This window comes from Leptonotus elevatus, chromosome 16 (genome assembly GCF_054856555.1).
Source record: "Leptonotus elevatus isolate MCC_2025b chromosome 16, RoL_Lele_1.0, whole genome shotgun sequence".
NCBI lineage: Eukaryota > Metazoa > Chordata > Actinopteri > Syngnathiformes > Syngnathidae > Leptonotus > Leptonotus elevatus.
Genome location: NC_141254.1, coordinates 6307102 through 6334270, shown reverse-complemented (window position 1 = coordinate 6334270; position 27169 = coordinate 6307102). Strand labels below are relative to the sequence as shown.

Sequence of the window (27169 nt, the reverse complement as noted above, 5' to 3'; positions counted from 1 at the left end):
TCGTCAGCTTTTGTCACCAGAAGCTTCTGATAATTATAATACCTTTGCAAAGGGACTTCTTCACCAGGATCTCACCATTCAGTTAATTGAACACGCAAAGAGTACAATACTTAATATTGTCTACTCTAACAGTAGGCAAAGCAAGCTATTAAGAGTGAGTCCTTTTGACAACTCTGGAGACATCACACTTTTGAAACCAATTCAGACAGCTAGATTGCTATGAAAAATAATTTAAAATGTAACTATGACAAACGTTATTTTCCTTGAAAAAAATAAGTGTTGTTGTTTCTTAAAAACTTGCAAGATCTTTGGTTTAAAATCCTCAACAAATTAAAACCCTTTATAGCCCTGTGTTTCAAATCAGAACTGCGCATGCGTAGATGGTGTCGCCATCTTTGGGACGGCAATTATGTGGAATTTTGCCGAAATAAAAGTTAAATAATTATTTTCGCAGGAAAAAAATAGCCTTAATTTTACTATTGTAGATTTGTGGTATTTTCTATGAAGAATAAACGTCAACAAGTGTGTTGTTTTCTTGGCAAAGCCATTACGACTTCATCCTCGTTGTTATACTGTATTTCTTCCGTCAAACTACATGGAGATTCGGCTATTTCCGCCAATCACGTGACCATGTTGTCCGAGCGCTCGTGTTTTCCGGCGCCCGATGACATAACGATCAAATCCCTCCCTCTTGTCTTAAGGCTTATGGACACAATAAAATAGGTACAATGGGACACATCCTGCTATACAGTATTTATTATTAGAAGGAGCACCTGGTTTTATTCTGTGGATCATCGCTTAAGTTTGCGACCATATCACGAAGAAGAATCTCGAGGAAGCTCATTGTTTTGTCCGGCAAAGTTGACCGCTGTCGGAACTGAAGGGATTTTTTTTGTCTACATTCGTGCATTTGTGCTTTAAAACATAACAGGTACGCATTTCACATAGAATATTTGTGGTAAATAACTTGTGTTTAAAGTGCCCGGGTTGCAGTTCTCCTGATAGTAGCTGCACGGTTTAGCTGCAGCATGGGGCTAACGTTAGCGACATGCAACTAAAGGTGTAATTGCAACATGAACATGTTTATGGATGCTCAAATGCAAAAGTTAAAAATGCATCAAGGACTAGAATGTAGATAAATACATCACAGCATATCAATGCAATGCTTAAATGCCATGAAAACGGTACCCCTCTTGGCTTTAGGCAGCATAAGGACAGCATCTGTTGGTGAAAACAATGTGAAACAATGCTTCTCGCTGTAATGCGGTTCATGGTTCATGCTGGAGGCATAGTTTTGTTGTTGTTGTTGTTGCTGTGAGGTCCTCGCTTTTGGGAAAGGAGAGCCACTTTTTCAACTTTTCGGATGTGAACTGATGTACGCTTTGGGAACAGTAAAACACAATGAGCACACTCACAAGGAACTGCCGTCAACCATAGTTCACACCTAACACTCACATATGTCACATGCCACCAAGCCCCGCCTCTTAAAGGCACAAAAATGTACACATATAAATTTTGTATATGCTTGTGTTTAAAAAAAAAAGTATGTTTCACTGTGTTTTATTAAGTTTTACATTTTTGGGAACCTATCAAACCTATTCGCTACAAAATGTATTTGTTTTTTTGTGTGTGGACAGGCCAAGTTTTCAACAGTATTGCATCTTGCTCAGGGCGTTCACGATATTGCATATTGTGATTAGACTAATAGTAATAAAATAAGCTATTTGGACTCTGTGGCGCAAGTTGCAATGGTAGATCAGAAGATTGCATGTTGAAATCACGTCAGGGTTAGTTTCTTCCCCATTTGTGTGCTAGCATAATTTCATCTTTCGACCAAAAACATTTTCTTTTTCGCAGCATGAGTCAGAAGACAGAGCGTCGCGGCATCCACGTGGACCAGTCGGAGCTGTTGTGCAAGAAGGGATGCGGTTACTACGGCAACACCGCCTGGCAAGGCCTGTGCTCCAAGTGCTGGAGGGAGGAGTACCAACGGGTGCGCCTGAAGCAGATCCAGGACGACTGGGCCTTGGCCGAAAAGTACGACAAACAATCGTAAAAAACAAAAAGATCAATCAAAATAACTGCACTGCAATGCTGACGATAGTGGAAGTTACTAAACTACAGACTCAGAGTCTTTATTTCTTCGGTAAAATTATTTCCCCCCTTAATAATGTATTTGTTATGTATCATGTATTGTTTTTAAATAAAAAAGCAATACTTGTACATTGTTATATATGTATTACAGTGTTGTATTACAAATATATGATTTAAAATTATGTTGTACATATTTTAAGCTAAATACAACCACTGAGTAGTATGACTTTTTTTTCTTTACCGTTTGTTAATTTGAAGTGTTTGACATTTTATTTCAGGAAATACGATCAAGAGTGGAGAACGTTATAATGTGTAATTAATTGTGTTAGGTTGCAGCGAGAGGAGGAGGCGGCCGCGTACGCGAGCAGTCATGGCACTCCGGCCCAGGCCCAGTCCACGCCGCCACCATCGTCCCAGTCCCAGTCCTCGCTCGGACCCTTTTCCAAGTTCGAGGAGAAGAAAACCAACGAAAAGACGCGCAAAGTGACGACAGTCAAGAAGTTCTTCAGCCCGTCGTCACGCACTGCTTCTAAGAAAGGTACTATTGAAATCAAACGGGACAATTTGATAGGAAAAATTTCAAAAGCATCTTGTGAGAATAACTTTACTATTTTAATTAATCAATTACTTACTTGAAAAGTTGTCTGTGTGACATCAAGGGGAAATGTCTTGTAGTGACAAGGAGATTGCAAGAAGGCAAAGTCCAAATGCTTGATCCACAAACAGGCAACATTCTGATTATGAAACAATCGGAATCAAAGTCTAGAACCAACACAACTTGTTTTTCCCCATGACCTTCTTGCCCGTCATCAGACTCCCCCGAGGTGAAGACGAGCAGCCCATCCATGAGTCGCCATGCCAGCTTCGACTCGGACCAAGTATCAAAGGACTTTTTGGAATTCCTGAAGAACCTGCAGCGGCCTGGCCGGGAGATCCACAAGCAGTGCCGCAGCTTCCTGCTCAGCATGTTCAGCAAGAAGGTGAACTGCTTCACAAAAAGTCCTTAGTGTGTCTACAAATATGGCCGACATGCTGCAAACACATTCCAGAAAAATGGCGGACAATCTGCGTTCCTCTAATATGGCTAAAACACACAAGACACTCCATAAAAATGGTAGATAGACAGGCTACAATTTAGGGGTGTGGCAAAAAAATCGATTCTCATAAGAATCGTGATTCTCATTTAGTACGATTCAGAATCGATTTTAAATGTCCCAAAATCGGTTTTATTAAAATCATTTTATACTGTCTTGTCTTTGTCTGTGGGTGCCTTTATCTGGAGCGCTGTTCATGTTGTACCCGTTTTGGCCACTGAGGGGCAGTGTGGTTCCACGCGGTCTAACACACTGTTAAGTTGTAGTCATATTAGAGAGTAGAAGGAAAAAGTCATGATCAAGTTATTCCAATAAAAGTTTTTTTTTTTTCAGCGTGGAGCCGTTCTTTTGAGTGATAAAAGTGCCGTCAGTAGCGCGCTAGTTAGTATTCGCGAGTCTGACTGGAGTAGATCATTACGATTCCTTGAACATCTCTAAATTGAAGCAAAAATCATTGTCAATCAAACCATTTTGAAAAATCGATTCTGAATCGAATCAAATCGTGAGACATTCAAAGATTCCCACCCCTACTACAATTCACAAACAAATTGTACACACTCAAATTTACTCTACAAATATGGTGGACATGCTGCAAACACATTCCAGAAAAATGGTGGACAATCTGCATTCTGCTAAAATGGCTAAAACTCGCAAGACACGCCACGAACATGGCGGACAGGATACGATTCCACCAACAAGTTGTGCAAACTGAACTTACTCTTACAAATATGGTGGGCATGATGCAACATACTCTACAAATATGGCTGACATGCTGTAAACACATTCCACAAAAATGGCGCCGACATGCTAATGACACGATTTTTTTCAGGAACTGAATGCAGAAGAAGTATCAGAGTGCGTTCAGGACTTCTACCAGGGCCTAGCCGACCGCTTGATGAGTCATTTCAAAGGTGGGCCAAGAGAACATCTTGTCATCTGTGAAAATGTGACTGATGCGTGATTGTGGCGTTCCCCAGGTTCGTCCGAGCCTGTGGAGCAGGTGATGGACCAAGTGGAGAAGTACATCATGACTCGTCTCTACAAAAACGTCTTCTGCCCGGAAACCACCGACGACGAGAGGAAGGACTTGGCCATGCAGAACCGCATCAGGTGGGCGTCGCGTGTCTTCGGTTTTTGCTAACATCGGCCGCCTCAATGTTTGCTGCGGTTTGCGTTGCAGAGCTCTTCATTGGGTCAACATCCAGATGCTTTGTGTGCCCATGGACGAGGAGATTCCAGAAGCCTCAGAGAACGTAGTCAAAGCCATCACAGGTAACTTGGGCAGTTTTAATCCCCTTACTTTGGAATTCCTCGCCTCTGTTTACGCAAATAAAGTTTCTCCTCTATAATAAATGCCACACTTCCACCAGGTCCCCGAGTGTGTCATTCACTTGAACTAATGATCAATCGATCAATTTCCCTCGGGTTAAATCTTGGACGGTTTGCTGTAATAAAAACCTTGTCACTAGCGAACGATGCCTGTAACTCTTTACAGTTGAGTTACTGCACCAAGGCTCAAATTAAGAAAATGATCTCACTCTGGATTATTCAAGTTAGCATAATAAAATCAGGGAAATATGGTATACAAAACAAGTAGCTGAGAGCCTACATAGTCTTGAGGCTCTGTATTAAACACCTTAGCACCAATAAATACTCTTTGCACTTCACTTACACAATCACTATTGACACATTACATTTGAAGTACTCAGGACCTTCAATTTGACTTATTCTGTCTTTTAAACATCTTACCTCGAATAAATGTGTGAGACTGTTTGAAGTTCCATTAGAGGAAATAATGTCTATAAGTAGGTGAGAGTTCAACTCAACATTATTTATGAAGCACCTTAAAACAAGCATTGCTGTATACAAAGTGCTGTACATGGAACAGAAATAGGCTATGCAGTAAAGATAAGTAAAACAAGAAAGTATAAAAGTAGATCAACTTTATGGCTAAAAACACGTCGCAGCTGTCAGTTTGACAGCGTCTGAGGAAGGCGGCAGAAACTAGTCAAGGTAAAGCACAACCTTTTTTTGTCTTAAAAAAGAAACACCACATGACGATACATAAACTTTATAGCAATAAATTAATAACAAGGTAAAGGTAAATGAGTGAGTGAATTAGTAAATAATTAAATACATACATGAATAAATAAATAAAATAAGCATCAATTTAAAAACAACACTCTACATTTTTTAATGCCTTATCTCTAATAAATGTGTGGGACTGTTAGCAGTTCCATTAGAGGAGTTAAGGCCTTAAGTATGTGAGAGCTCAATCTTGAGTCTCTGTAAAAAAAAAAAAAACATGCTACCTCTTTTTTTTTTAATGCCTGACCTCTAATAAATGTATGGTACTGAGAATGTTTGCAGTTGCATTAGAGGAAATAAAGCCTATAAGAATGTGAGAGGAAATAAAGCCTTTAACTATAAGTATTTGAGAGTTCAATCTTGAGTCACTGTAAAAAAAAAAGAAAAGCATCCTACATTTTTGAACGCCCTATCTCTAATAAATGTGTGGACTGTTAGCAGTTAAGAATGTGAGAGCCCAATCTTGAGTCTCTGTAAAACAAAACACTACCTCTTCTTTTTTCTTTTTTTATGCCTGACCTTTAATAAATTTGTGCTAATGTTTGCAGTTGCAATAGAGGAAATGAGGCCTATAAGTATATGAGAGCTCAATCTTGAGTCTCACTAATAAATACCGTAGCTATTTTTTTTTAAATGCCTTACTTCTAACAAATTTGTGGGACTGTTTGCAGTTGCATTAGAGGAAATAAGGTCTATAAGTATGTCAGAGTGCCTTAGTTCTTTTTTTAAACACCTTACCTCAAATAAACCTACTTTTCCCATCACAGTAGTGTACTACCATGTATTTCCGACCCCCATGTTGCCCACCTCCAGACATCATCGAGATGGACTCGAAGAAGGTCCCGCGCGACAAGCTGGCGTGCGTGACGCGCTGCAGCAAGCACATCTTCGCCGCCATCGGCAGCACCAAGAGCGAGCCGGCATCAGCCGACGACTTCCTGCCGGCGCTCATCTATATCGTCCTCAAGGCCAACCCGCCCAGACTGCAGTCCAACATCCAGTACATCACACGCTTCTGCAACCCCAGCAGGCTGATGACCGGCGAGGACGGATACTACTTTACCAACCTGGTCAGCTTTCCTTCCGTACTTTCAATTAGTCACACTTAAGTGTCTCAAAAATAATATTTGGTTTAGCATATTTCATATAAAAAAAAAAGTTAAAAAGTAATGACCCTGACGTGATTTGAACACGCAACCTTCTGATCTGGAGTCAGACGCGCTACCGTTGCGCCACAGAGTCTGTTGCCTGGAGACAGACCAGACGACAGCTGACACTCTGGTCATGTGAGCCGCAGTGCAGGGAAAGATAGGAGGGGGAGAGTGGACCAATGCAAAGATAGCCTGCCGTTTATTCACTGCTTACACACTCCACAAATGTGGTGGATAAAAAATAAATAAACCACAAATATGGCGGACATGATGTCATAATGAAATAATGAATCAAATTCGGAGAGCGCTTTGCTTGGTACTCAGAAACGTGTGAGAAGTGTGAGGTTGCAACACAGTCCACAAATATGATTTTTTTTTAAAAGAAGAAGCTAAAAACATGGTGGATAGGCCAATAATAATACAATTAAAAAAGCCAACTGTGAAGAAAAAATCCTCATGATTTTTATATTATTTTTTAAATGGTGGACATATTAGAAAAAAAGTCTCACAAAAATGTAGTGGACATTATGTAAAAAAAAAAAAGAAGCTCAAACATGGCAATCATGATGTAAAAAAAATCCACAAACATGGCAGACCTAATTTAAAAAATGGTGGACATTTTGAGTAAAGATTCACAAAAATGGTGGACATTTCTAAAAAAAAATTCAAAAAAAGTCAAAAAATATATATTTGACATAATTTAAAAAATATATAATGCTCAAACATGGCAGATATGATGTAAAAAAAAATCACAAACATAGCGGATATGATAAAAAAAAAAGTATACTTAAAAAAAAAAAAAAAAACTCCCACAAATATGGTGGACGCGACGTAAAAAAAAAATCCACAAAAATAATGTTCAAACTTGGAAGACATGATGTAAAAAAACAAACAAAAAAAGTCCACAAAAAAACTTGCGTCAAAATGAAAAAAAAAGGGGAAAAAGTCCCACAAATGGAAAAATGGCACATGGAAAAAAATCCTTTAACCTTTGTGGACATAATTCAAAAAAAATAATGCTCAGACATGGCAAACAATATGGTTGACAAATGCGGGGGGGGGGGGGGGGGTTCCACACTCCACAAACATAGCGGGCATAATGCTACTAAGCCACTCTACAAAGATTAGATTCTCCAAAGTGTTCCAAAACATCAACATGCGTGTGGTTGTTATTGTCCAGTGCTGCGCGGCAGCCTTCATCGAGAAGCTGGATGCCCAATCCCTCAACCTCACCCCGGAGGAGTTCCAGTCCTACATGTCGGGCCAGGCCTCGCCACACTCCGACTGGAACCACCCTGACGCCCCTTCCGGCCCGGAGTCGGCCCCCCCGGCCCCCAACCCCGCGCTGGCCCAGCTCCGGCGTAACCTGGACCTTCTGTCGGACCTAGACGGCCGCCAGGAGGCGGTGATGGAGGCGGCCCTCAAACTGCGGGCCGAGCTGTTGTCCTGGCCCGAGAGTGTTGCGCGTGAGGTGCAGGACGCTCTGGAGAAACACCCGCTGAAAGTGAGCCGGCCCGCCGCCGACAACGCCGACGCCACCGACCTGCTCCCTGAGCCTGTGGCGGCCCAGGTGTTTGCTGGGTAATGGAGTCCAAACATTACACGCTTGGAAAAGTCCACGCATTCCTTTTCATTTTTATGATTAACTCCACTACATTTGCTGTATCATCACTCTAAACTATACAAACTTGAACGTGGGAGTTAACGCTGCTATTTAAAAAAAAATTTTTTGTTAGACTTCTCTAACATTGAGCTGCGTTTAAATTTCTTTATATCACCACAAAAGGCCACATGATTAGGTACACCTCATTTCAAGAAAAGACAAAAACGTTTTTTTGTTAGATAAGGTACTAATTTATTAGTTCACTCGATTCATAGTTACAAAAATCTACAACTCAATTTACTTTTTAGCTTACGGCAACAAACTAATATAAACAAATTGGCAAGATCATCTTTGAAAAATCTGCTATTAACTCATTTGCTCCCAAAAACGTATAAATATGTTCTATTTTAAATATTACCAGCATTTAGAGCATACAGAAGGCTTTGATGCAGCCTCTGAACTGAAGAAAACAGTTGAACCAATGGTAGTTATTACAAAAACGGCCAGCAGGTGGAAGCAGAGTATAAGAGAGCAACCAGGGCCATGTTGCAAAAAGCTCTTTCCCCACTGTTTTAAACAGATTTGTGAATAATGATGAAAATTAGCTATATTCTAATGCTAATTGCTGCAAAACGGAAACAAATACAAATATACTTTTTTTCCTGATGAAAGAAGAGACTCTAATCTTTCTTTTGGTAGGTTCCATGTTTCTATAGCAATAGAACACAATAATCTTGCAAACTCAGTAAAAATCCAGTAAAACAGTGAAGGGGGTTGCTTCAGTGAAAATGGCTGGGAGTGAATGAGTTATAAAGTGCTCATTTTATTAATTCAAGACATATTTTTTGAGTTGCAACTTTACCAATATGTATATTACTGTAGTTTATTATTTTATTTAGCAAAAGTAACAAAAGTATTTTCTTCATTATATATGTATTCTAGATTTTAAAACTAGATTAATTAAAGATGACTTTAGTATGTTTAGAATGTTTACTTAAAAAACAAAAATTAAAAAATATAATACAAATTATACAGTTTAAAGCAGATTTTTCAAAAATGAATATAGCAATATGTTTATTGTAGTATTTGTTGCTTTATTTAGAAAAAAGAAACGCAAAAATGAACATTTCACAAAGAAACAAAACAAAAACATATTGGTAAAATTATTTTTGAAAATAAAACTCTGCTTTTACAAGTGACTACTTGTAAAAGCTGATTTTTATTTTGATTAGTGATTTAGGGATTTTTGATTCGTTGATTCTATTTTGGGGTTTGTTTTGCTAAATACAGTAAGTCAACCAAGGCTACCATAAAGACATTAAGTTCAACTTTGAAAAGGCGTACATTTTGTAGGCTTGGGAAGTTTCCAGTGTATCAAAAATCACTCCAGGACAAAAAAAAAAAAAGTCATGGCTTTTAACACGTGTAATAGTGTTTCAACTCAACCTTTAACATGCGTGTTTATATTTGCATTTAGCTCTGCAGTATTCTAATTGATGCTAATTAAAAAGCTGTAAAATAGTTTTTTTTTATTAAAAAAAGAAAGAAGTTAAACAAAAAAAAATACCTTAACATGAATCCTGGATGTTTTTGCTTCATAACACAATAACACAGCTTGACAAAAACAGTTTACTGTATATTTATTATAGTTAATTATCATATTGTTTGGTGATGTGTGAGGTTTTGTTTTTTAAAATGGTGTAAGGGTTCCGGGGTTTTACTGCAACAGCGACTCTCTCTCCGATGTGCAAAAAAAGTGAAAAAGCGGTTTGTTTTTTAAAGGGCAGTTCAAAGTCATGGCTTTCCGCAGGAAGTGTTGAGAACGTGGATGGGGAACGTGGAATGTTCCACAAGCAGCTCGTGGGTGCAGAAAGAAAGAAAGAAAGAGAGAGAGAGAGAGAGAGAGAGGGCAGCTAGAAAGGGGCTAGCAAGTAGGAAGAGCTGTCCTTGGTTTGTTAAAGTGGAGATTGCAGACACGACAAAATACACTTTACAGGGTTAATTCATGTTTGTACATGCTTATGCACACACAGGACACTTCATTAGGCGCACCTGCACACTCCAATGGGATCCCGTATGAGGAAGGATAACTTTGCAGTCAGAAAAGTGAGGCGGAAACCAATGCTCAAATATGGTCAATTCATATTTTTCACCAATTTTATGTGCAACATAGCTTGCAGATAAATGACGCACTGTTCAATAACTCAAAAACGTATGGCGGTTTTTGTGATTTGCTGAAAGATAATGGTTTTGCTGATTAAAGGAGTGTACTCAACAATTTAAGTTTTCGTTATTGGGACCTGACTCTGCTTTACATTTTAGATTTAGATTTTTTGTCCACATTATTGTTATTAAATAAAGTCAAGGAAAAATATTTTAAAAAATGTCCCCTTCCTCTCGCATCAAGATACCAGTTTTTTGAAACATTATTATCATTATTATTATTTTTGCTGTATTTTTTAGTTTTATTTAATTGTAATCATTTATAACTGTATTTTTTAAATAGTCATTGTTTCTTTCGCTTCTCCTCACAAGGGCCAATTATAAACAAAACATTAGCCCTTTATAGAACAATATTCAAGGCAATAGAATTTAGCTAATTCAGGGGGGGGTGGTCCAAGTGTTGGAACGCGGCCATCAGTGGCCAGAAACGATGCTGATGTGTGAAACCCGGAAGTCGGAAGCATTACTACATTCACAACTCCAAATAAAAATAAAAATAAAAGTTTGAATAAAAAATATCTATTTAAATGGCATTTTAAATGTTTATACATTTTTAATTGACAATTCTTTTACACTGTTGCATTGGATCTCTTTAGATTGTGCAGCTGTACCTAATGTTGCGGCCCCTTAGCGTACATTTCTGGGAGAGAGAGAGAAAGAAAAAAAAAGAGATAAAAGCTTTATAGTATACAGTAAAGCCTTGTCTACACTAGCAGATGTTTCCAAACATTTGTTTGCAAGCATCAACTTTGCTTTTGTTTGGGTTGGATGTCCACAGTATGAGGCACTACAAACATTGTCAAGCATCATTTTCTCTAATGTTTTTAGTCAATTGTAATTGTAATTCCTGAGCAAAATCAGGAAAGCTGTCGCAATATGTATAATCTCTGTTGAACGCCACCAAAAACAACACAAGCCTCGCTCCTGGATTCACAAAAGAAACGGCTGTAGAACATAAAATTGTCTCCTTAAGGAACTACAAGGTCTCAGATTTAAATAAAAGTTGTTAAAACTTTCAAGACAGCTTTAACTGAAACATCAATTCCAGTAAGAAATAGGTCAGGCTTGAAACAAAATGGCTTCCATTTTGTATTTAGTTTACATAATTTTTTTTATATAAACAAAACGTTTCTTCTTTTTTTTATAAAAAATGTCCGGGACATCATTCTAATTTTTCAGGGAAATCTCATAAAAAAAACAACCTCTAAAAATAATTAAAAAAAAACAAACGTTGAGCCTACTTTTTGTCTCAAAATACACCCGCTTTGCCCACAAAAAATTAAACATGATAGCTAGCCCCCAACACACGCAGTTCATTTGACATGTGTACTGCATGTGTGTGTATTGTGGCTACCTAGATCAATAGCGACGCCTTCATGTCCTTATCCTCTTGATATTTCGTCTTTAATCTGTCGTAAAGATGAGGATACTAGTTTGTAGTTCTTCAAAAGCCAAAATTCATCGGAGGCTGCCATTTTGTGTAGCCAGTGAGTCACATGATCAGCACCTCATCTCTGATTGGCTGTGTTGCGCCAAACTCCAGCCAACATATTTTGAAGAAAGACCAGATCCAAACAAGTTTGTGTTCACATTTCCAAAACCTTTTCTAGCAAACACCACATTTTTGAACGTTTGGAAACTGAAGTTTGTTAGTGTTGACAAGGCTTAATTAAGGCATAGATTATGTACAGGCCGAAGCTAAACCAGTGCGTTAGTATCAAACATCTGCCACGGCCAAGAAACCAGAAGGAGTCCAAAACATAACATATTATATACAAAAATACTCAATATGCAAACGTCCCTATAGGAATATTGGAATAGAAAAAATAAGAGGGATCTGGTGGTTGGTGAGACTTGAACACGCCGTCTTGTTTTTTCTCACCAATGGGCCAAATACTGGACTGCGTGCGAGCATGTTTGTGTAAGTGCGTACGTGCTGAGAAGGAGCTACACTTTGGACTCGCTCTCGGCGTTGGCGACGTCTCCGTTGCGCTCAGTCCGCGGGTCCTGGCGCTCGGCCTCCGGCGCCAGACCCTGCTGGCTCAGCTTGCTTCCCATGGACCAGGTGAGAGGCAGGCGGGCCCGACCGCTCATGTCGGCCAGCTGGCGGGCGCTGCAGCTGGGCGTGTTGGTCTCGTAGATGTCGTGGAAGCTGTTGTAGTCCACCTCGTAGAAGCCGTCCTCCAGCGTGAGTACGGGCGTGAAGCGGTAGCCCCATTTGATCTCGCTGCTTACGTACGAGCTGCGGGCCTGGCACGTCATGCCTGGGAAGAGCGGAAGGGTTGATGGAGACTGGGTGTTACTTGGGGGTATGCCCGTCGGTCTGTCTTTCCACCTGATCGTAAAGGTGGTCAGTCAGTCCTTCCTGTCTGCCCGTCACCATCTGTCCACTAGATTTGACCTCTCAGTCCATCTGTCTGTTCTTATATCAAGTCTGTCCGTCCTTCCATATTTGTCAGTCTGTCCACCTGTTTTTTATGTCAGGTTGTCCTTCGCTATTTGTCCGTCTTTTTTTCATCTGCCAGTTTGTCCGTCCATCTCTGTCAGTCTGTTCATTTGTCCAACTGTTCTTGTTTGTCAGTCTACATATGATCTGTCAGTCCATCCCTTTTTGCCGGTGCATCAATCCGCCAGCCGCAGTTGTCTGTCTGTCCATTTGCCCCTCAGCCCAATCTTATATGAGCCAGTTCCTCTGTCCCTATCTGTCACTCAGTCCCTCCCTTCTTATCTGTCTGTCTGTCCACACGTCTCTGTCTTTCACGTCAGTCCCTCTGTGTCAGTCATTCTGTCTGCACTCTAAAAACAGTTGGGTGAAAAATGGACCGATGCTCTACTTGGGTCAATTTGGTCCAACTTTATGGGTTGTTTTGCAGGGGAAAAAAATAAAGAATTGTGTATAAAACAACCCAAAATGTTGAGTTAGATCCTTGTTGGGTCAATTTGAGCCAACTTTGAGATCAAAATTGGGTCATTTTGTGTAAAACAACCCCGAAAATTGGTCCAGATCATCTACAAAAGTCAAAGATTTTCTATAAAACTTAGGTCAATTACACCCAACTTTTTGGGTTGTTTGGCACCAAAAAAGAAGAAAAAAAACGTACTTATATATATATATATAAAACAACCCGTGAAGTTGGGTCAGATCTTCTACTTGGGCTAATTTGACCCAACTTTGGGTAAAAAATTAGGTCATTTTGTATAAAACAATCCAGAAAGTTGGGTCAAATTGACCCATAAAGTGAACCGGTCAATTTTTGACCCATAATTGGGTTACTTTTGACCCAACTGTTTTTAGAGTGTGCCCTCCAGTATTTGTCAGTCTGTCTATCAACCCCTATCAGACAATCAGTCCCTGTCTGTGTCTTTCGGTCTGTAATAATGCAAAAACTGTATTAAAACTCTCCGCAGCCCTCAGACTTACCCGTGGCCTCGACCATGCCCTCCAAAATGACGACTATTTCCAGCTCCTCCTTGGCCAGGTGCGCTGGCGAGATGTCCCAGAAGGGACTGTTCTGGTTGATTTCGTGGCAGATGATGAGCGGCGACACGAGGAACAGCCTGTCGTCGCCCGTGTTGTAGCCCACGTTTATGTCCGTCTGGTTGAGGGGGATAAACTCACCCTCCTTGGTCTGCTTGGACTTGATCAGCTTGGCCCGGATGGAGGCCTCCACGATGTGCGAATTCCGCAGGTCCCCCACCCGGAACATCAGGCACAGGCGTCCGTCTCTCATGGAGATGACGGCGTTGGTGGAAAACACCAGAGTCTCTGCACGCTTCTTGGGTTGCGAGATCTTGACGAACATGCAGCCCACCATGAAGGCGTTGACTATAGATCCCAGCACCGACTGAATCAGGAGCAGGACGATACCCTCGGGGCACTTGTCCGTGATGACTCGGTATCCGTAACCGATGGTGGTTTCCGTCTCGATGGAGAACAGAAAGGCCGACACGAACCCGTTGAGATTGTTGACGCACGGAGTCCAAAGGTTGTCCGCTAGGTGGTCCAGGTCCCCCCGCAGGTACGCGATGAGCCACCACATGAATCCGAAGAAGAGCCACGTGACCGTGTACACCAGGACGAAAATGAAGAGGTTGAAACACCACTTGAGGTCCACTAGTGTGGTGAAGAGGTCTGTCAGGTAGCGATACGTCTCGCGCACGTTGCCGTGGTGGACGTTGCACTTGCCGTCTTTCCGGACGTAGCGCTGGACCTTCCGGACCCGGTCCATAGCCGCCAGCTGTTTGGGCAGATCTTTGCCAGCCGGCTTGTGGAACTTGGATGGTTTGCTGATGGCCGGGCTCTCCACATCCTGCTCCATGGGGGTTCTGGGTGGATTCAAGGCTGTGGAAGAAACACAAACGGCGTCAATGGTGATCAGATAGGCAAAACCTTATTGAGTGATTTCTGTTTAGTTTGAATTTTGTTTTAATTAAAAGTTAAAAAATATATATATATATATATATATTGTGTGCAGTTTTTTTTGTGCCACTGCCAACATATCACATTTATCAATTAAATATTGTACATAATAAAAAAAATAAAAAAATAAAAATTACTTTTCACTTTTGTCACAACTTTGTCAGACTTTTCTATTTTTATTACTTTAATTACTACTTCTACTCTAACCATAATATTTTTCTTACAAAAATATCCTTACTTTTGCCACCTCTGTGAATTTGTAGGAAAACACGTGATATTTTTATTGTCTCCCCTCCTGACTGAGCCTTTCGACCCCATCGGTGTATTTACCAGTGGAACAAACGACTGCGTTGAAGCCGTTGTGCACTCTATTCACAAGGGAATATTTTGAGCTTGAGCAGCACTGGTATCCATGGCAACGCACGGCTCCTTCTATCAAGTGCTCACAATATAGCAGGGATGTTCTGGAATAGCACTGGATAACACGAGTCATATTATTTTGGATAGGAGAAAAGCTGCTGTTATTTAATCAGTAGAAAAACGTGCAGTCATTTTTTTCAATCACACAAAATTTTCCGCTGGTGCCTGCTTTACTGCTTTAATTCGTATGTGTCAAAGAAAATATTGACTTTAGCTTTAAACATGAGCACCCACGGGCCATTAACCAAATAAAGGCTAACTGGTAGCATCGTATGGTCTATGTTGACAATTTATTACATTTTTGAACCAATTAGCCTAAAAGCAGAGCAAATATGACTTTAAATTTATCACGGTGAACCAAAAACAGAAGCTATAATAGCAGCATGCTGTACTGCCAACATAAAGGCTGCCGCAGCTTCAAAATAAGGTAAAATTAGTTTCAGAGAAAAATATATAGGTTTAGATTGAGATGATAAAAAAAAAACTTACATGACAAAAAAAAAGCCAGTGAAGAGGGCACGCTAAAGCTATTTTTCATTCTCTCTCTCTCTCTCTCTCTCTCTCTCTCTCTCTCTCTCTCTCTCTCTAGCAAGCTAGAAGCTAACTGGTAGCATCGAATGCTAAAGCAAATACTTTCCCATGGTAAACACAAATGTTATGTAGCCCAAGTAAAAGCAAATATTGAAATGAGTGAAGCAAACATGACATCAAAGACCTGCAATTTAATAAATGATATCAAATATAGTGTTTTTTTATTTATATTTTTATGTTGCCCTCACAAGCCTGACTAAAAGCAATTATTAGACTTAAAATATGACTAAAGTAAAATAATTACACATGATCATTTATTGATACATAACTATTAGATTTACATTCATCACTCATCAGGCTGTAAGCCACTACTAGCATATTAGCCAGCCAAAGCAGATTTAAGTAATAATAGTGTTAGAGGCAAAGATACTGGTTTAAAAAGGTTTATTTTTTTCTCATTTAATATTAAACTGCTTCCATTGCAATGAATAATGATGTCCTTGAAAGTGCGCAGGGCCTGCTAATGTTAGCGTGCATTTCTTCTGCGTAAACTAGATCTCCTGCAGCATTTCTATATATTGAGGGTTGGCCACCACAAAAGGCGTCATTGTGTAGCGTCATAAAAAATCCTAAAGCCCGACGGAGCATCTGGCAGCTGTTGCTTGGTGACCATTGTTTGGGGATTGGTCTTTAGCAAACAGAAAATGGGATTGTTGAAGCAGGTGTATGCCACAATGGCCGACGGAGGCTTATTATTACACCAATTACGGTGTTTATTCCTGGATCACTTTTTGAAATGAAATGAGATTTGCAGGTCTGGTCCTCCATGCGGATGTTTGGAGCATATGCCTTACATTAAGAGCCCCAAAGGCTTTTAATGTGAGCCATATGGTCAGGAGGTGGCTCATTGGCTAATAAAAACTTGACTAGTGGTGTGACATGGCATTGCCCCATTTTCATTCATTCATTTTGCATGCACACATAGTATGACGCGGACCAAAAATATCCTGATAATAATGATCAACATCAAATTATGAACCACAGACCTTTCCATGACTTCTGGTCATGATGTTTAATTCATAGAATGCATGACCAGTTTTATATACTGTTTCACAAGTTAACAGTTTCAAAATGCACAGACAGTTGCAGAGACGGTTTCAAATGCGACCGGGGTCCCATAAAATTACTGTCCCGAGGTTCCTCCATGACCCTGTATGTTTGCTTTCTGCGGGAATCTGTGCAGATTGCGGCGAACACATGTAGTAATAAGCAGCAGTTTGGCAGTTAACAGTTCTTCAAAAAAGATCCTCTAAAAACAGTTGGGTCCAAAATAACCCAAATTGGGTCAAATGAGACCAGCCCAACTTTGCACAACCCAAAACGTTGGGTCAAATGAATAACCCACAATAAAATAAAATACAATAAAGAAAATTCAGTTGTTTTGTGGTATGTTAATTTCATTTTTATTTTGAGTTAAATAACTCAAAAACTTGGGTTGGGTCATTTTTGACCCAATTCAATTGGGGTATTATATTTACCTTAAGAGTTGGGTCAAATGAATAACCCACATAACAACCCAACAATGGTTTGTGGGTTCATATTTCATTTGACCCAACGTTTTGGATTAAATAACTCCAAAAGTTGTGTTGGTTAATTTTTGACCCAATTCAATTTGATTATTCAATTAACCCAAAAAACAACCCAGCATTATTATCTAATTTGACCCAACGTTTTTGATTAAATAACTCAAAAAGTTGGTTTGGTCCATTTTTGACCCAATTTGGTTTATTATTGATCCAACCGTTTTTAAAGTGAAGCTGTTTATTACTACTCTCAGTTGGAGTTTGCCATTAAAATGAACATTAAACACAGAAAACTACACGTATTTATAAAAACTTACTACAAAGCTTGGCCTTAGGAAAATCCGTTTAGTCAAATGCTAACAAATGACGAAAAACGCAACTGAGATGCTAACCATCGAAAGTGGCGGTTTTAGAAGCAAAAGATATTCGAACACAGACATATAAACAAATTATCTGGCGATTCTCACTGACATATACATATTATTTATCCTCTACAAGACAGTAGTAATATTTCAGCATCTTACTGAGTTAGTGTAGAAGATTTCTTAATTTGTGTCTGCATGTCTTGTTAAGTGTACTACTTTTGTCCCAATCTGTATATAATGATCATTTTCGGGTGAAATTTGTTTCTGTGTTTTTTTCAAATGCTTTCGGGGCACATGGTCATTATTTTTTAACCTTCCGTTATTTCCTTCAGATGACGACAGTTTTAGTCAAGTATGGTGATGGGTTGTGTTTCTATTTCAAACAATGCAGTATGGGGCTCACGTTACAAAACAGGCTGAACTATTTGAGGTGGGAAGTGGGGGGGAGAGCTTGTAAAGGAAGAAGCTGTTGTCATGGAGATGGAGGTGACCTGCTGTATTACTATTACTAATAATAAGAGTCTTTAGTTGTGCTGAATATTTGTGTCGTGTTGACGGAGGCCGCGGGCCTGCCTGCATAGCCGGCAACATTTTCCTTCACACCCCCCTCCTCTCCCTCCTCCTCGTCCTCCATGGAGCTCTCATCACGTCACGGAACGAACGCACACGTCGCCAACATTAATAGCATCCCCGTCTTGTTATGCAACCCCCCTCTCCCGTCCATACGTGCCCTTTTTGTACCCCCCATAAGAAGGCGCTATCATCAGACTAACAACAAAAAGATGTTTACCTGCAGCAAACGGGCGGCCCGGATGGTTCCCACTCGCTTCCTTCCCATCAGAATTCCCAGATCGGCGCCGAGCGACGGAGTGGATGGCTTAGAAACGTCCTCTTTCCCTTGCCTCCATCCTTCCTGCTGCTGCAAGGCTGCGAAGAGGGAGCTCGTTGGCCCGTCAGCCTCCTCCCACCACCACCATCCCTCCTCCTCCAGCAGCAACACCGGCAGGACCAGCAACCTTGGCCCTCCTCCTGGATGGGCGAGAGACACTGTGAGCAGTGGGGAGAGAGAGAGGCAAATAGTGGGGAAGGAGAAGTAGACTAATACTGGGAGAGAGCTGGAAGACAGCAGAAAAATAAAAACTGTATTTAGAGACAGATGACAAAGTATGTCCAAATTGGATTTTTTTTTCCCATTTTATGACCTTATCACAAACTTGAGTGTATTCTGTTGACATTTCATATGATAGGCCAGCATAAAGGGCGTAATCATGACGTGGAACGAAAATGATAAACGGTTTACAAAATGTGAAGCAAATATAAATCTGAAAATTGTGGCGTGCATTTGTATTCACTTCAGCCTTGCGAGTCAACTGATATGGATTTTTTTTTAACTGATGGGAGATTCCGATATTTGGCAGGATAGCATTCCCCTAACAGATTAATTTTATAAAAATATAATGAATAAAATAACTTTTTTTGGGTCCCTTAAATGATTACAATACTTGGTCCTATTGTATTTGTTTATTCTTACAACAGAGATCAATCAGGGGGAAAATCAGCCAATTTATTTTGGGGAGGGAATGTTTAAATGTGTTGTAATTCATTTTGCCTTATGTTATGTGTTGCTTTTACAAAATGACCCCAAAAAAGCAGCCGTTTTTACCAATTCGAATAGATCTAACATCAGCCGATTAATTGGTTATGCTCTAATTCGGCCCACTGTACTCTGATACCCCTAAATACTTGTTAACACACACACACACTTGTACTTATGTAATTGTGAGGACATCCATAGACATAATGCATTTCCTAGCCCCTTCCCCTAATCCCAACCATCAAAAATGATTGCCTACTCCAAATCCTTACCCTAACCTCAACCATAACCTAAACTCTAAAACCAAGTCTTGACCCTCAAAAAGAGGTCTTGAGTTGTGAGGACCAAAATGTCCTCACTTCACACAAAAATCCTCAATCTGTTGGTTAAAGATGTATTTTGGTCCTCACAATGTAGTATGTACAAGTACACACACACACACACGCTTTCCATATGCCAAGGAAGCGGAGCAGCACTCCTGTAGTTGTGAATGTCTTCTTTTTGTCTTTATGACTGTTATACTGCCCCCCAGCGACCAAGACGCACAAAGCAGGAATAGATGCAATTAATGAGCCATGAATGATGCACCAATGGTTTTATTTTATGACATTTTATGTTTCTATAAAGTACAAGAATGCTATTTTACTTGTTTAAAAAAGTGAACAATATTATTTAATTTTATTAAGATTAATTTCCTTTCACTACAATTGGAAAAGATGATTTAAGACAGCTTGTATTTTAGGTTAAAAAAACAACAAAACAAAACAGCCATTTTAAGTGCAATAACAGATATATATTTATATATATATTTATATTTATTAACTTCAATTTGTGTCAGTCAAAAAACAGTACAATACAAAGCAGAGAAAAAAAAGCATTGAGGAGTGAGGACCAAAGCTTCCTAGAAGCCAACAGATATTTTTGATAAGATGAGGAATCATTGAAACAACACAAGTAGTGCTAAGAACACAACAAAAACAAAGTGTACATTAGTACTGTATTGCAGTGAGGTACAAAATATAAACTTTCTCGGCTACAATCACAAGGTGCTCAGACTTCATCAAGTACAACGACACTAGTGGCCCTGTTAGCTTAGCATTTAGCGCTACATCACAACATTTGCTTGCGCTATCTTATACATTTAAAAAAGTGGAATGGCTAGCGGAATGCCTTAAATAAAAAGCGCGACTGAGGTTGGAATAGCAGAGATTTCCATAACAATCCCTCCGTTAACCTGTTTTGAGGGGGCGGTCCGGTCTCATGCAAATGAACCAATGCTCCTCCCCCTCTACTGCTGGACCAACACATACTCAGTGTTGGCATTAGTTGCAATGTCGAGCCCAGAGCCTAAAAAAGTGTCAATTGTACAAAAGAAAATGCATGGACTGTATTTTCATTTGAGGAGGCAGCACTTCATCAGCAAGCTGCCCAAGTGAACTTGTCAATTAGCGTGCTGATCCGATTATGTGGCGCATGCAGACACAAGAGAAAATGGCGGACCTTCGTCCAGCCTCGTGGCAAAAGTGTGGACCGACTCCAACGTGATTTAGGCCCGATTATCAGTTTGTGTGTACCCTTCTTGAACATTCACTTCTTCAGCCCAGAGCAAACTGCAGAGGAAAACACCTCTTAGATACCTCACACCACGGGATAATTCGCACAGGAAAATCTTATAGTGATATTCGATAATCATACCTTTGCTGACTTTAATTGGAAGGGAGGGGAAATACAAAAATTTGGCACGGTTATCAGTATGTGACTGTGACCCATACTTACATACATTTACGATTGTCAGGCAGGATAATTTCTCCGCAGATTAAAATAAAAATAAAAAAATGCTCTTGAAATACCTCACAGGACAGGAAAATCATTTAAGATATATATATTTTTTTAGAGAGATACGATATTCGAGTCTTTGTTGATTTTCCTTGGGAGGGAGGGAAAATACTCAAATTTAGCACGATTATGGGTATGTGTGTGGCTCACCTTAACATTTACGATTTTCAAACCCAATTTATTTGTGGAGGGAAAAGAAAATCACCCTTAACACACCACAGGATAATCACTCTGAATAATATCTGAGAGACAACTGACATTTGCGCGTATGCTGATCACCAGCGAGGATTTTTATTTATTTATTTGTTATCATTCTGAACACACCACTCACCACAAAATAATCTCTCAGGATAATCCTTTAGACATTTGACAATCTGACCTTTGCTGACTTGGACTGGAAGGAAGGAAAAAGAATCACTCTGTCACCAATTGCACCTTTGCTGAGTTTGACTGGAAGGGAGAACAAAAAAAATAAAATCATTCGACACACCACACGATAATCATTTAGGATAATCTTTTAGAGACATCCGATGATCGGGCCTTTGTTGAATTTGATGGCAAATGAGGGAAAATGCTATCGAAGTGTGTAACCCTGATCTTATCAGCTCCATTTTTTTTGTTGCTTTTTGGATTCATTTGGAAAGTTCCATTCACCTTGGTAAACGTTAGTCGTCGCTAGCGAAAACGACGTGAAGACGCAAGCGCATAAAAAGCAACCAATTCGGATCCCAAATGCCGCCGACGGGAAACCGGAGCTCCCGCCTTCACCACCAGGTGATCTTGAACTCGTAGATTGGCCTCTTGCAGTAGTAGTGGTTGATGAGGTGCTTGTCGCACACGCCGATGCACTGCTGCTCGGCGACGATGCCGCGGCGGGCCAGGTCGCCCACGATGCAATGCAGCAGGTCGTAGACGTCGGCCACCGCCTCCCACGGCCCGAAAGACACGTCCACGTCGCAGTGGTGCTCGAAGAGCTTGGCCTCGCCCTCGGCGCGCTCCAGGCGCAGCGAGTTGAAGAGCGGCCGCTCGTACGGCGTGATGGGCATCTCCTCCTTGTACACGCACACCTTCAGCTTGGCGAAGCGCGCCTTCCTCTGCATGGCGCGCAGTTTGGCGATCTCCACGATGCGCTCCAGATTGTCTGCCGGGACAAAACGCTCCTTCAAGTCACTCAGTCTTTTCCACATTAAGGAAAATTACTACTCGTTTAAAGAACACTCAAAATGGTTAATGCAGTACTGACTGTAACTGCCTATTGGTAGCACAAGGTGGCGTCAAAGCACTACTCTTGTCTAAATGAAGCTCCTCAACTCACTTTAACATAGCTCCTTAGCACTGACATGCCACAATATGCTGTCAAAGTATCACTTTTATCCAACTGAAGTTCACTTGAAGCTCCTCAACTCACTTCAATTCCGTCCATGGCACTAAGCGGCTAACAGATGGCGACAAAGCACTACTATTGTCTAAATGAAGCCCCCCAACTTACTTCAACCTATTTTGTTGACATCAAAATGCTGCAAAACAGTACCAAAGCACAACTTTTGTTGAAATGAAACTCCTCAACTCACTTAACAGTTTCTTGGCACCAAGGTGTTACAATATAAGGGCAAAGCACCCCTTTTTTTTTTTAAACACTGCACCAAGATGCCACAAGATGGCACCAATGCACGATTTTGTGTCTTAATGAACCTTGGTGTCAAAATGTTCTACTGTGGCAGCAAAGCACCAATTTTGTCTAAACGAAGCTCTTTAACTACCTTTCAACAGAATGCTTTGGCACCAAGATGTGGCAAAGCACTACTTTTGTCTCGCTGAAGCTCCTCAAATCACTTCAACAACACCTTGGCATTGAGATGGTGCCAAAGTAACACTTTAATTTAGTGATGCATCGAATATTCGGCCACCGAAAATTTTCGGCTGAAAATGGCTACTTTTGCCATTTTCAGCATTTGGCCGAAATAAAATTAAAGCTGAAATAATATGGCCAAAATAGATTGTTAGAGTTAAACAGCGAACGCGGGGGTGAGTGTTTGCCTCGCTTCTCGCTGGCTTTTCACCTTGTGAGTTTGCACCTGTCGGTCGCAGCAGCTCCCGGGGGGTTGTTGCGCACACCGGAGGAGAGGGGCGTCGCTTTTTAAAAGGGTCGAAAAAAGACAGAACTGCCGTGTACTGCACTATAGGTGAGCCACTCTTTCTCTTCCAGTGCCCCCCCCCTTTTTTTTTTTTAAATAAGAGCCCCTCGAACGCGTCCACTTTTTCACCGGCATCCCGGTGGCCGTGCTAAATACTTTAGCTAATGTTAGCACTATTGCTATCAACAGTTTTAAACCCGGAAACACTTACCGCTATCTCCAGGTGGCGACAGACTTGTAGAGGACGCTGTGTGTGACTTTGCAGTCCGTTCCCAAAGCCGATTAACTGGTGCGAATAAATGTATTTATTTATTTTTAAACGATGGTGAATATGTGAATGTGCCGATTTTAAGTGCTTTGTTAAAATGCCAGTGCTAAATAAATATTTAATAATAATATTATAATTGTTATTAATTATAATAAATGCAGTGATAGTAAAAATTGGCATAATTTTTTTTTCGCCGTTTCGGTTTTCGGTCAAGTATTTTTCATTTTTGGCTCCGGCCAAACATTTTCATTTCGGTGCATCCCAATTTAATTGATTTGGCCTGAGCAGGCCATAGCCCTGTCTAAGGGAAAAGTAGTGCTTTGCTGCTATTTTGTAGGCAATTCTAAGGCTATTTTTGGGGTGGGCTTCACATATTTCTCATAATTCTCTATTCATGAACAGAAGGTGAAAACTATATACTTTTTTTTTATTGTTTGGTGGTGTGCGGTGAGATTATTCTAATAGAAAATACAGGTAGGTGCCCCAGCTAAATTAAAAGTTGGGAAACATTGCGCAACCTGTCATATGTTTTTTTTTGTTTTTTTTTACTGAAATGGGAAGCTAAAAGAGTGTTAATGTAAACCAGCATGCCTGTGCTTACCTTTGTAGTAGGGCAGCAGGTCAAGGAAGGCCTGTCGCACTTTCTCTCCGGTGAGCGGCTGTGTGTCCTCCAGGCGCTCAAGCAGGGGCGCGATGGAATAGTACTGCGCCTCGCGGTGCACCGCCCTCACTCGCTCGTGCTGGGGCAGCTCGCCCTCGCGCAGGAAGTTCAGGATGTCCCTTCAGGAGGCGGAGACCACACACAGTGGAACCCTCACTCGGAACTAAAAGTCGAGCTTTGTTTTATTTGCCTTGCACGTAGTAATTGTGTACATACTGTAGGTATGAGGACATCCTGTTTAACGTTACGTTTGAAATAGCTCCAACTATAGTGGACATCAGCTGAGCGGTTGACGTGTAATGAGCTCCGCAGCACCAATGGAGGAGGAGCAGGCCATTATTTCCGAATGGCTGCGTCTCGTCTGCCAGTTTCCGCTGACTTTCTGCATCGCAATTAGCGGGATCTTATCACGACCCACGTCAGCAGCTAGCGCCAGTTACACAACCGGCAGCAAATTATGCAATTAAGAATTTCACAATGACTGTAAGTGACCCAAGAAGATTCTGTAATATTGAATTTTTTAAAAATAAAAATAAAGAAGATATGCCTGTGTGAGAATTGTGAGTTGTCTACATGGTTAAAACATTTAGCCTGTCTGTGGTGTTTCCCATTTTGTGTTAGCATTAAGCTAGGAAACTTTACTGCACTTTAATTTCAGTTTTACACACATTTAGAATTCTCAAACTTGGTGCAACTCACCCAAAGTAGGTGCCGTCCCGGTCGATGAAGAAGCGTCCGTCAGAGTCGCGCGGGATGTGGTGGCGCCCGCTGAACATAGCGGCCAGCATGGTGTCGTCGTAGCGGCGCAGCGTGGACAGGCGGGTGGTGAAGTGGGAGCCCCCTACGTTCAGAGAGATCACCTCGGGAAACTTTACAAGGAAAAAGAAGAAATGTCTTATTATTAATTATGCAGTACTGTATCTGCAATTAGTCACGTTTTAGCTAAATTTATTGGGATTAACAGGCTCAGAGCACAGCCTATGTCAATTATGCAACGTGCAGCAATTTAATGCCTTCAGTGCAACACATACAGATAATCAGGCCAGATTTTCATTTTATATATATATATATATATATATATATATATATATATATATATATATATATATATATTTATTTATATATATATATAAAAAAATAAAAAAAGATATATATAAATATATATTTATTTATATATATCTAATATATAATATAAATAAATAAATATATATATTTCTTCTTTTCCAATCTAAATCAGCAAATGACTGATTATCTGGTGTCTCTAAAATATGATCTTTAGCTTGTTGTATGTTAACTGCCATGTTTAGGTCCATAATCAGGATGGTAAAGCAAAACACACGCGCGCGCGCGCATACAAAAGCAAAACACTCATCACGTGAACCACTGTTGGCCTATCACAACGCAGCTGCCTAACCTCACATTCCTAGCCAAACTTTTTTTTTTTTATGCTTTTATTAACACAATTCAACACAACTTTACATTCCAGAACATACGAACATGTTTTGCAAAAAATACCTGACATTTGTGTTCATTTTAAAGATGGTACAATACAAGAGAAAATAAATAAATAAACATTCCTAGCCAAACAATCTCGTTTGGCGCTTGGTTATGACGTCACGTGTTGTACTTAATCGTGGATTCCTTAGTTATAATTAAATGAAAATAAACCCTTTTTTTTTGTCGGACTAGCGGCCTACCTCCTGCTCCTGCCTGGCGTCCAGCGGGCAGCGGGACAGCTTTCCCCGGCACACGTTCGCCACAGCGGACGCCGCCGGGGAGGCCGACTTCCGTGAGTCGTCGTCAGCCATGGCATCGCTGGCTTTCTCGGCGTCGCCCGCGGCCGAGAACACCACCATGACTTTGGGCAGCGGCAGCGGTCGCCGCTCCTGGATGAAGCGTCTCACCCGAGTCGTCGCCGCCGGCAGCAGCAGGGGGCTACGGGACGGAGACTGACGCTCCCCGCCGCCAGAGCCGTTGGAGCTGCTCGCGCCATTCTGTTGCATGCGCGCAGACAACCGCTGGCGAGCATCAACAACAACACTGCGAGTGATGACAAGTCGACTTCGAGGCTTCACTGGCACGCCACTCTTTCATACGGTGCGGAACCGGTGTCATTCAACCGGGTCTCGTTTAAAATACTGTTAAGCCACCGCTAGTTTAAGGGGGTGTGTTTCCATCGAGGTGTTTTCGCTCCTACGTACTACGGCGTCGCAAAAGCTTACGTCATGACGCCAGAGCGTGGTAACGTCGACGCAGAAATTTCTAGAATTATTAACATTTATTTTGTTTATTTAAAATAGCAAACATAGTCGCGTGTATCTATATTTTAATTCTACTAACAATATCCGAGAGTATTTTGGAAAAATGTGGCTAACTTGCTAACGAGTCTGTCACGTCATGACGTCACCTGTTTTGTACACCATCCATGCATCCATTTTCCGTTGTTTAAAAAAATAAACATAGTAACAAACAATCAAATTTCACCAAATGTTGACTTAACTGCCAAGGGAGCAGTAACCATGTAATAAACATACACACGCATAAATGAAATATGAGGCAAAAATATAATGACGTCACATAACTAAAATATGAGAAGTTCAGCACTTTTGGCCAAAATGTAAAACAACAAAATATGAAACAGTTTGGCAATTTTTCAACAATTAACACCATCATCAAACATTTTTGAATGAGTGAAAATGAACACAAACAATGCAGTTTTTGGCTTAATGTTATTAAAAAAGAAGAAGAAGCTAACTAGCTAACAGTGCACATGCCTGTGTCACAAGAGCAACTCGGAAATTTCCATAATAAATGTTTTACGATCATTTAAATTGCAATAGCAATGTGTATGTCTGGATTTTAATGTTACAAATTCTGGAAAATAATCTTAATGTACTAAATTGAAAAGATAGCTACTGTTAGAAAACGTTCTTTGTTTTCTTGCGTGTTTAAATAAACTTCAAAGTTGAGACCTGTGAAGAGGTTTCCTTGCAAGTTTTTTTATTACAGAAAGTTTCTGAAAGACACAAATGACCGGACACTGAATCAGTGATCTCTCCAAATGTGTGTCCTTAAAGTGGACCCACCCCAGCTTTATACAAAA

General features: G+C 40.6%; 3 protein-coding genes and 1 non-coding gene across 4 annotated transcripts; 1 reads left to right on the top strand and 3 right to left on the bottom strand.

The window, feature by feature from the left end:
- The first annotated feature begins 655 nt into the window (after positions 1 to 655).
- rabgef1 (RAB guanine nucleotide exchange factor (GEF) 1) lies at positions 656 to 10308 on the top strand. The gene is made up of 9 exons (XM_086098077.1): positions 656 to 931; positions 1858 to 2037; positions 2424 to 2632; positions 2908 to 3074; positions 4018 to 4099; positions 4166 to 4298; positions 4369 to 4460; positions 6090 to 6346; positions 7608 to 10308. Exons 2-9 carry the CDS (start codon positions 1859 to 1861, stop codon positions 8010 to 8012), a joined length of 1524 nt encoding a protein of 507 aa, XP_085954203.1. The 5' UTR covers positions 656 to 931; position 1858; the 3' UTR covers positions 8013 to 10308.
- Positions 6447 to 6518, bottom strand: trnaw-cca (transfer RNA tryptophan (anticodon CCA)). Its single transcript has one exon. It is a non-coding gene; the product is annotated as a tRNA-Trp (tRNA).
- On the bottom strand, positions 9646 to 18761 carry kcnj6 (potassium inwardly rectifying channel subfamily J member 6). The gene is made up of 3 exons (XM_086098078.1): positions 18363 to 18761; positions 13675 to 14595; positions 9646 to 12517 (listed from the first exon to the last, which is right to left on the bottom strand). The coding sequence occupies exons 2-3, from the start codon at positions 14570 to 14572 to the stop codon at positions 12201 to 12203; spliced, it is 1215 nt and encodes a 404-aa protein (XP_085954204.1). The 5' UTR covers positions 14573 to 14595; positions 18363 to 18761; the 3' UTR covers positions 9646 to 12200.
- A 2855-nt stretch (positions 18762 to 21616) lies between these two features.
- kctd7 (potassium channel tetramerization domain containing 7) lies at positions 21617 to 26276 on the bottom strand. Its single transcript, XM_086057710.1, has 4 exons — positions 25764 to 26276; positions 24766 to 24935; positions 24007 to 24185; positions 21617 to 22143 (listed from the first exon to the last, which is right to left on the bottom strand). Exons 1-4 carry the CDS (start codon positions 26067 to 26069, stop codon positions 21767 to 21769), a joined length of 1032 nt encoding a protein of 343 aa, XP_085913836.1. The 5' UTR covers positions 26070 to 26276; the 3' UTR covers positions 21617 to 21766.
- Positions 26277 to 27169: the final 893 nt, after the last annotated feature.

Excerpts from the sequence above, each read along its gene's own strand:
- rabgef1 (XM_086098077.1), top strand. The coding sequence starts at position 1,859 with ATGAGTCAGAAGACAGAGCGTCGCGGCATCCACGTGGACCAGTCGGAG. Across the intron at positions 4,100-4,165 it reads CTTGATGAGTCATTTCAAAG|GTTCGTCCGAGCCTGTGGAG; the intron begins GTGGGCCAAGAG and ends GGCGTTCCCCAG. Across the intron at positions 6,347-7,607 it reads GATACTACTTTACCAACCTG|TGCTGCGCGGCAGCCTTCAT; the intron begins GTCAGCTTTCCT and ends GTTATTGTCCAG.
- kcnj6 (XM_086098078.1), bottom strand. The coding sequence starts at position 14,572 with ATGGAGCAGGATGTGGAGAGCCCGGCCATCAGCAAACCATCCAAGTTC. Across the intron at positions 12,518-13,674 it reads GGGCATGGTCGAGGCCACGG|GCATGACGTGCCAGGCCCGC; the intron begins GTAAGTCTGAGG and ends CGCTCTTCCCAG.
- kctd7 (XM_086057710.1), bottom strand. The coding sequence starts at position 26,069 with ATGCAACAGAATGGCGCGAGCAGCTCCAACGGCTCTGGCGGCGGGGAG. Across the intron at positions 24,936-25,763 it reads ACGCCAGGCAGGAGCAGGAG|TTTCCCGAGGTGATCTCTCT; the intron begins GTAGGCCGCTAG and ends TTCCTTGTAAAG. Across the intron at positions 22,144-24,006 it reads CCTGCTGCCCTACTACAAAG|ACAATCTGGAGCGCATCGTG; the intron begins GTAAGCACAGGC and ends TTGTCCCGGCAG.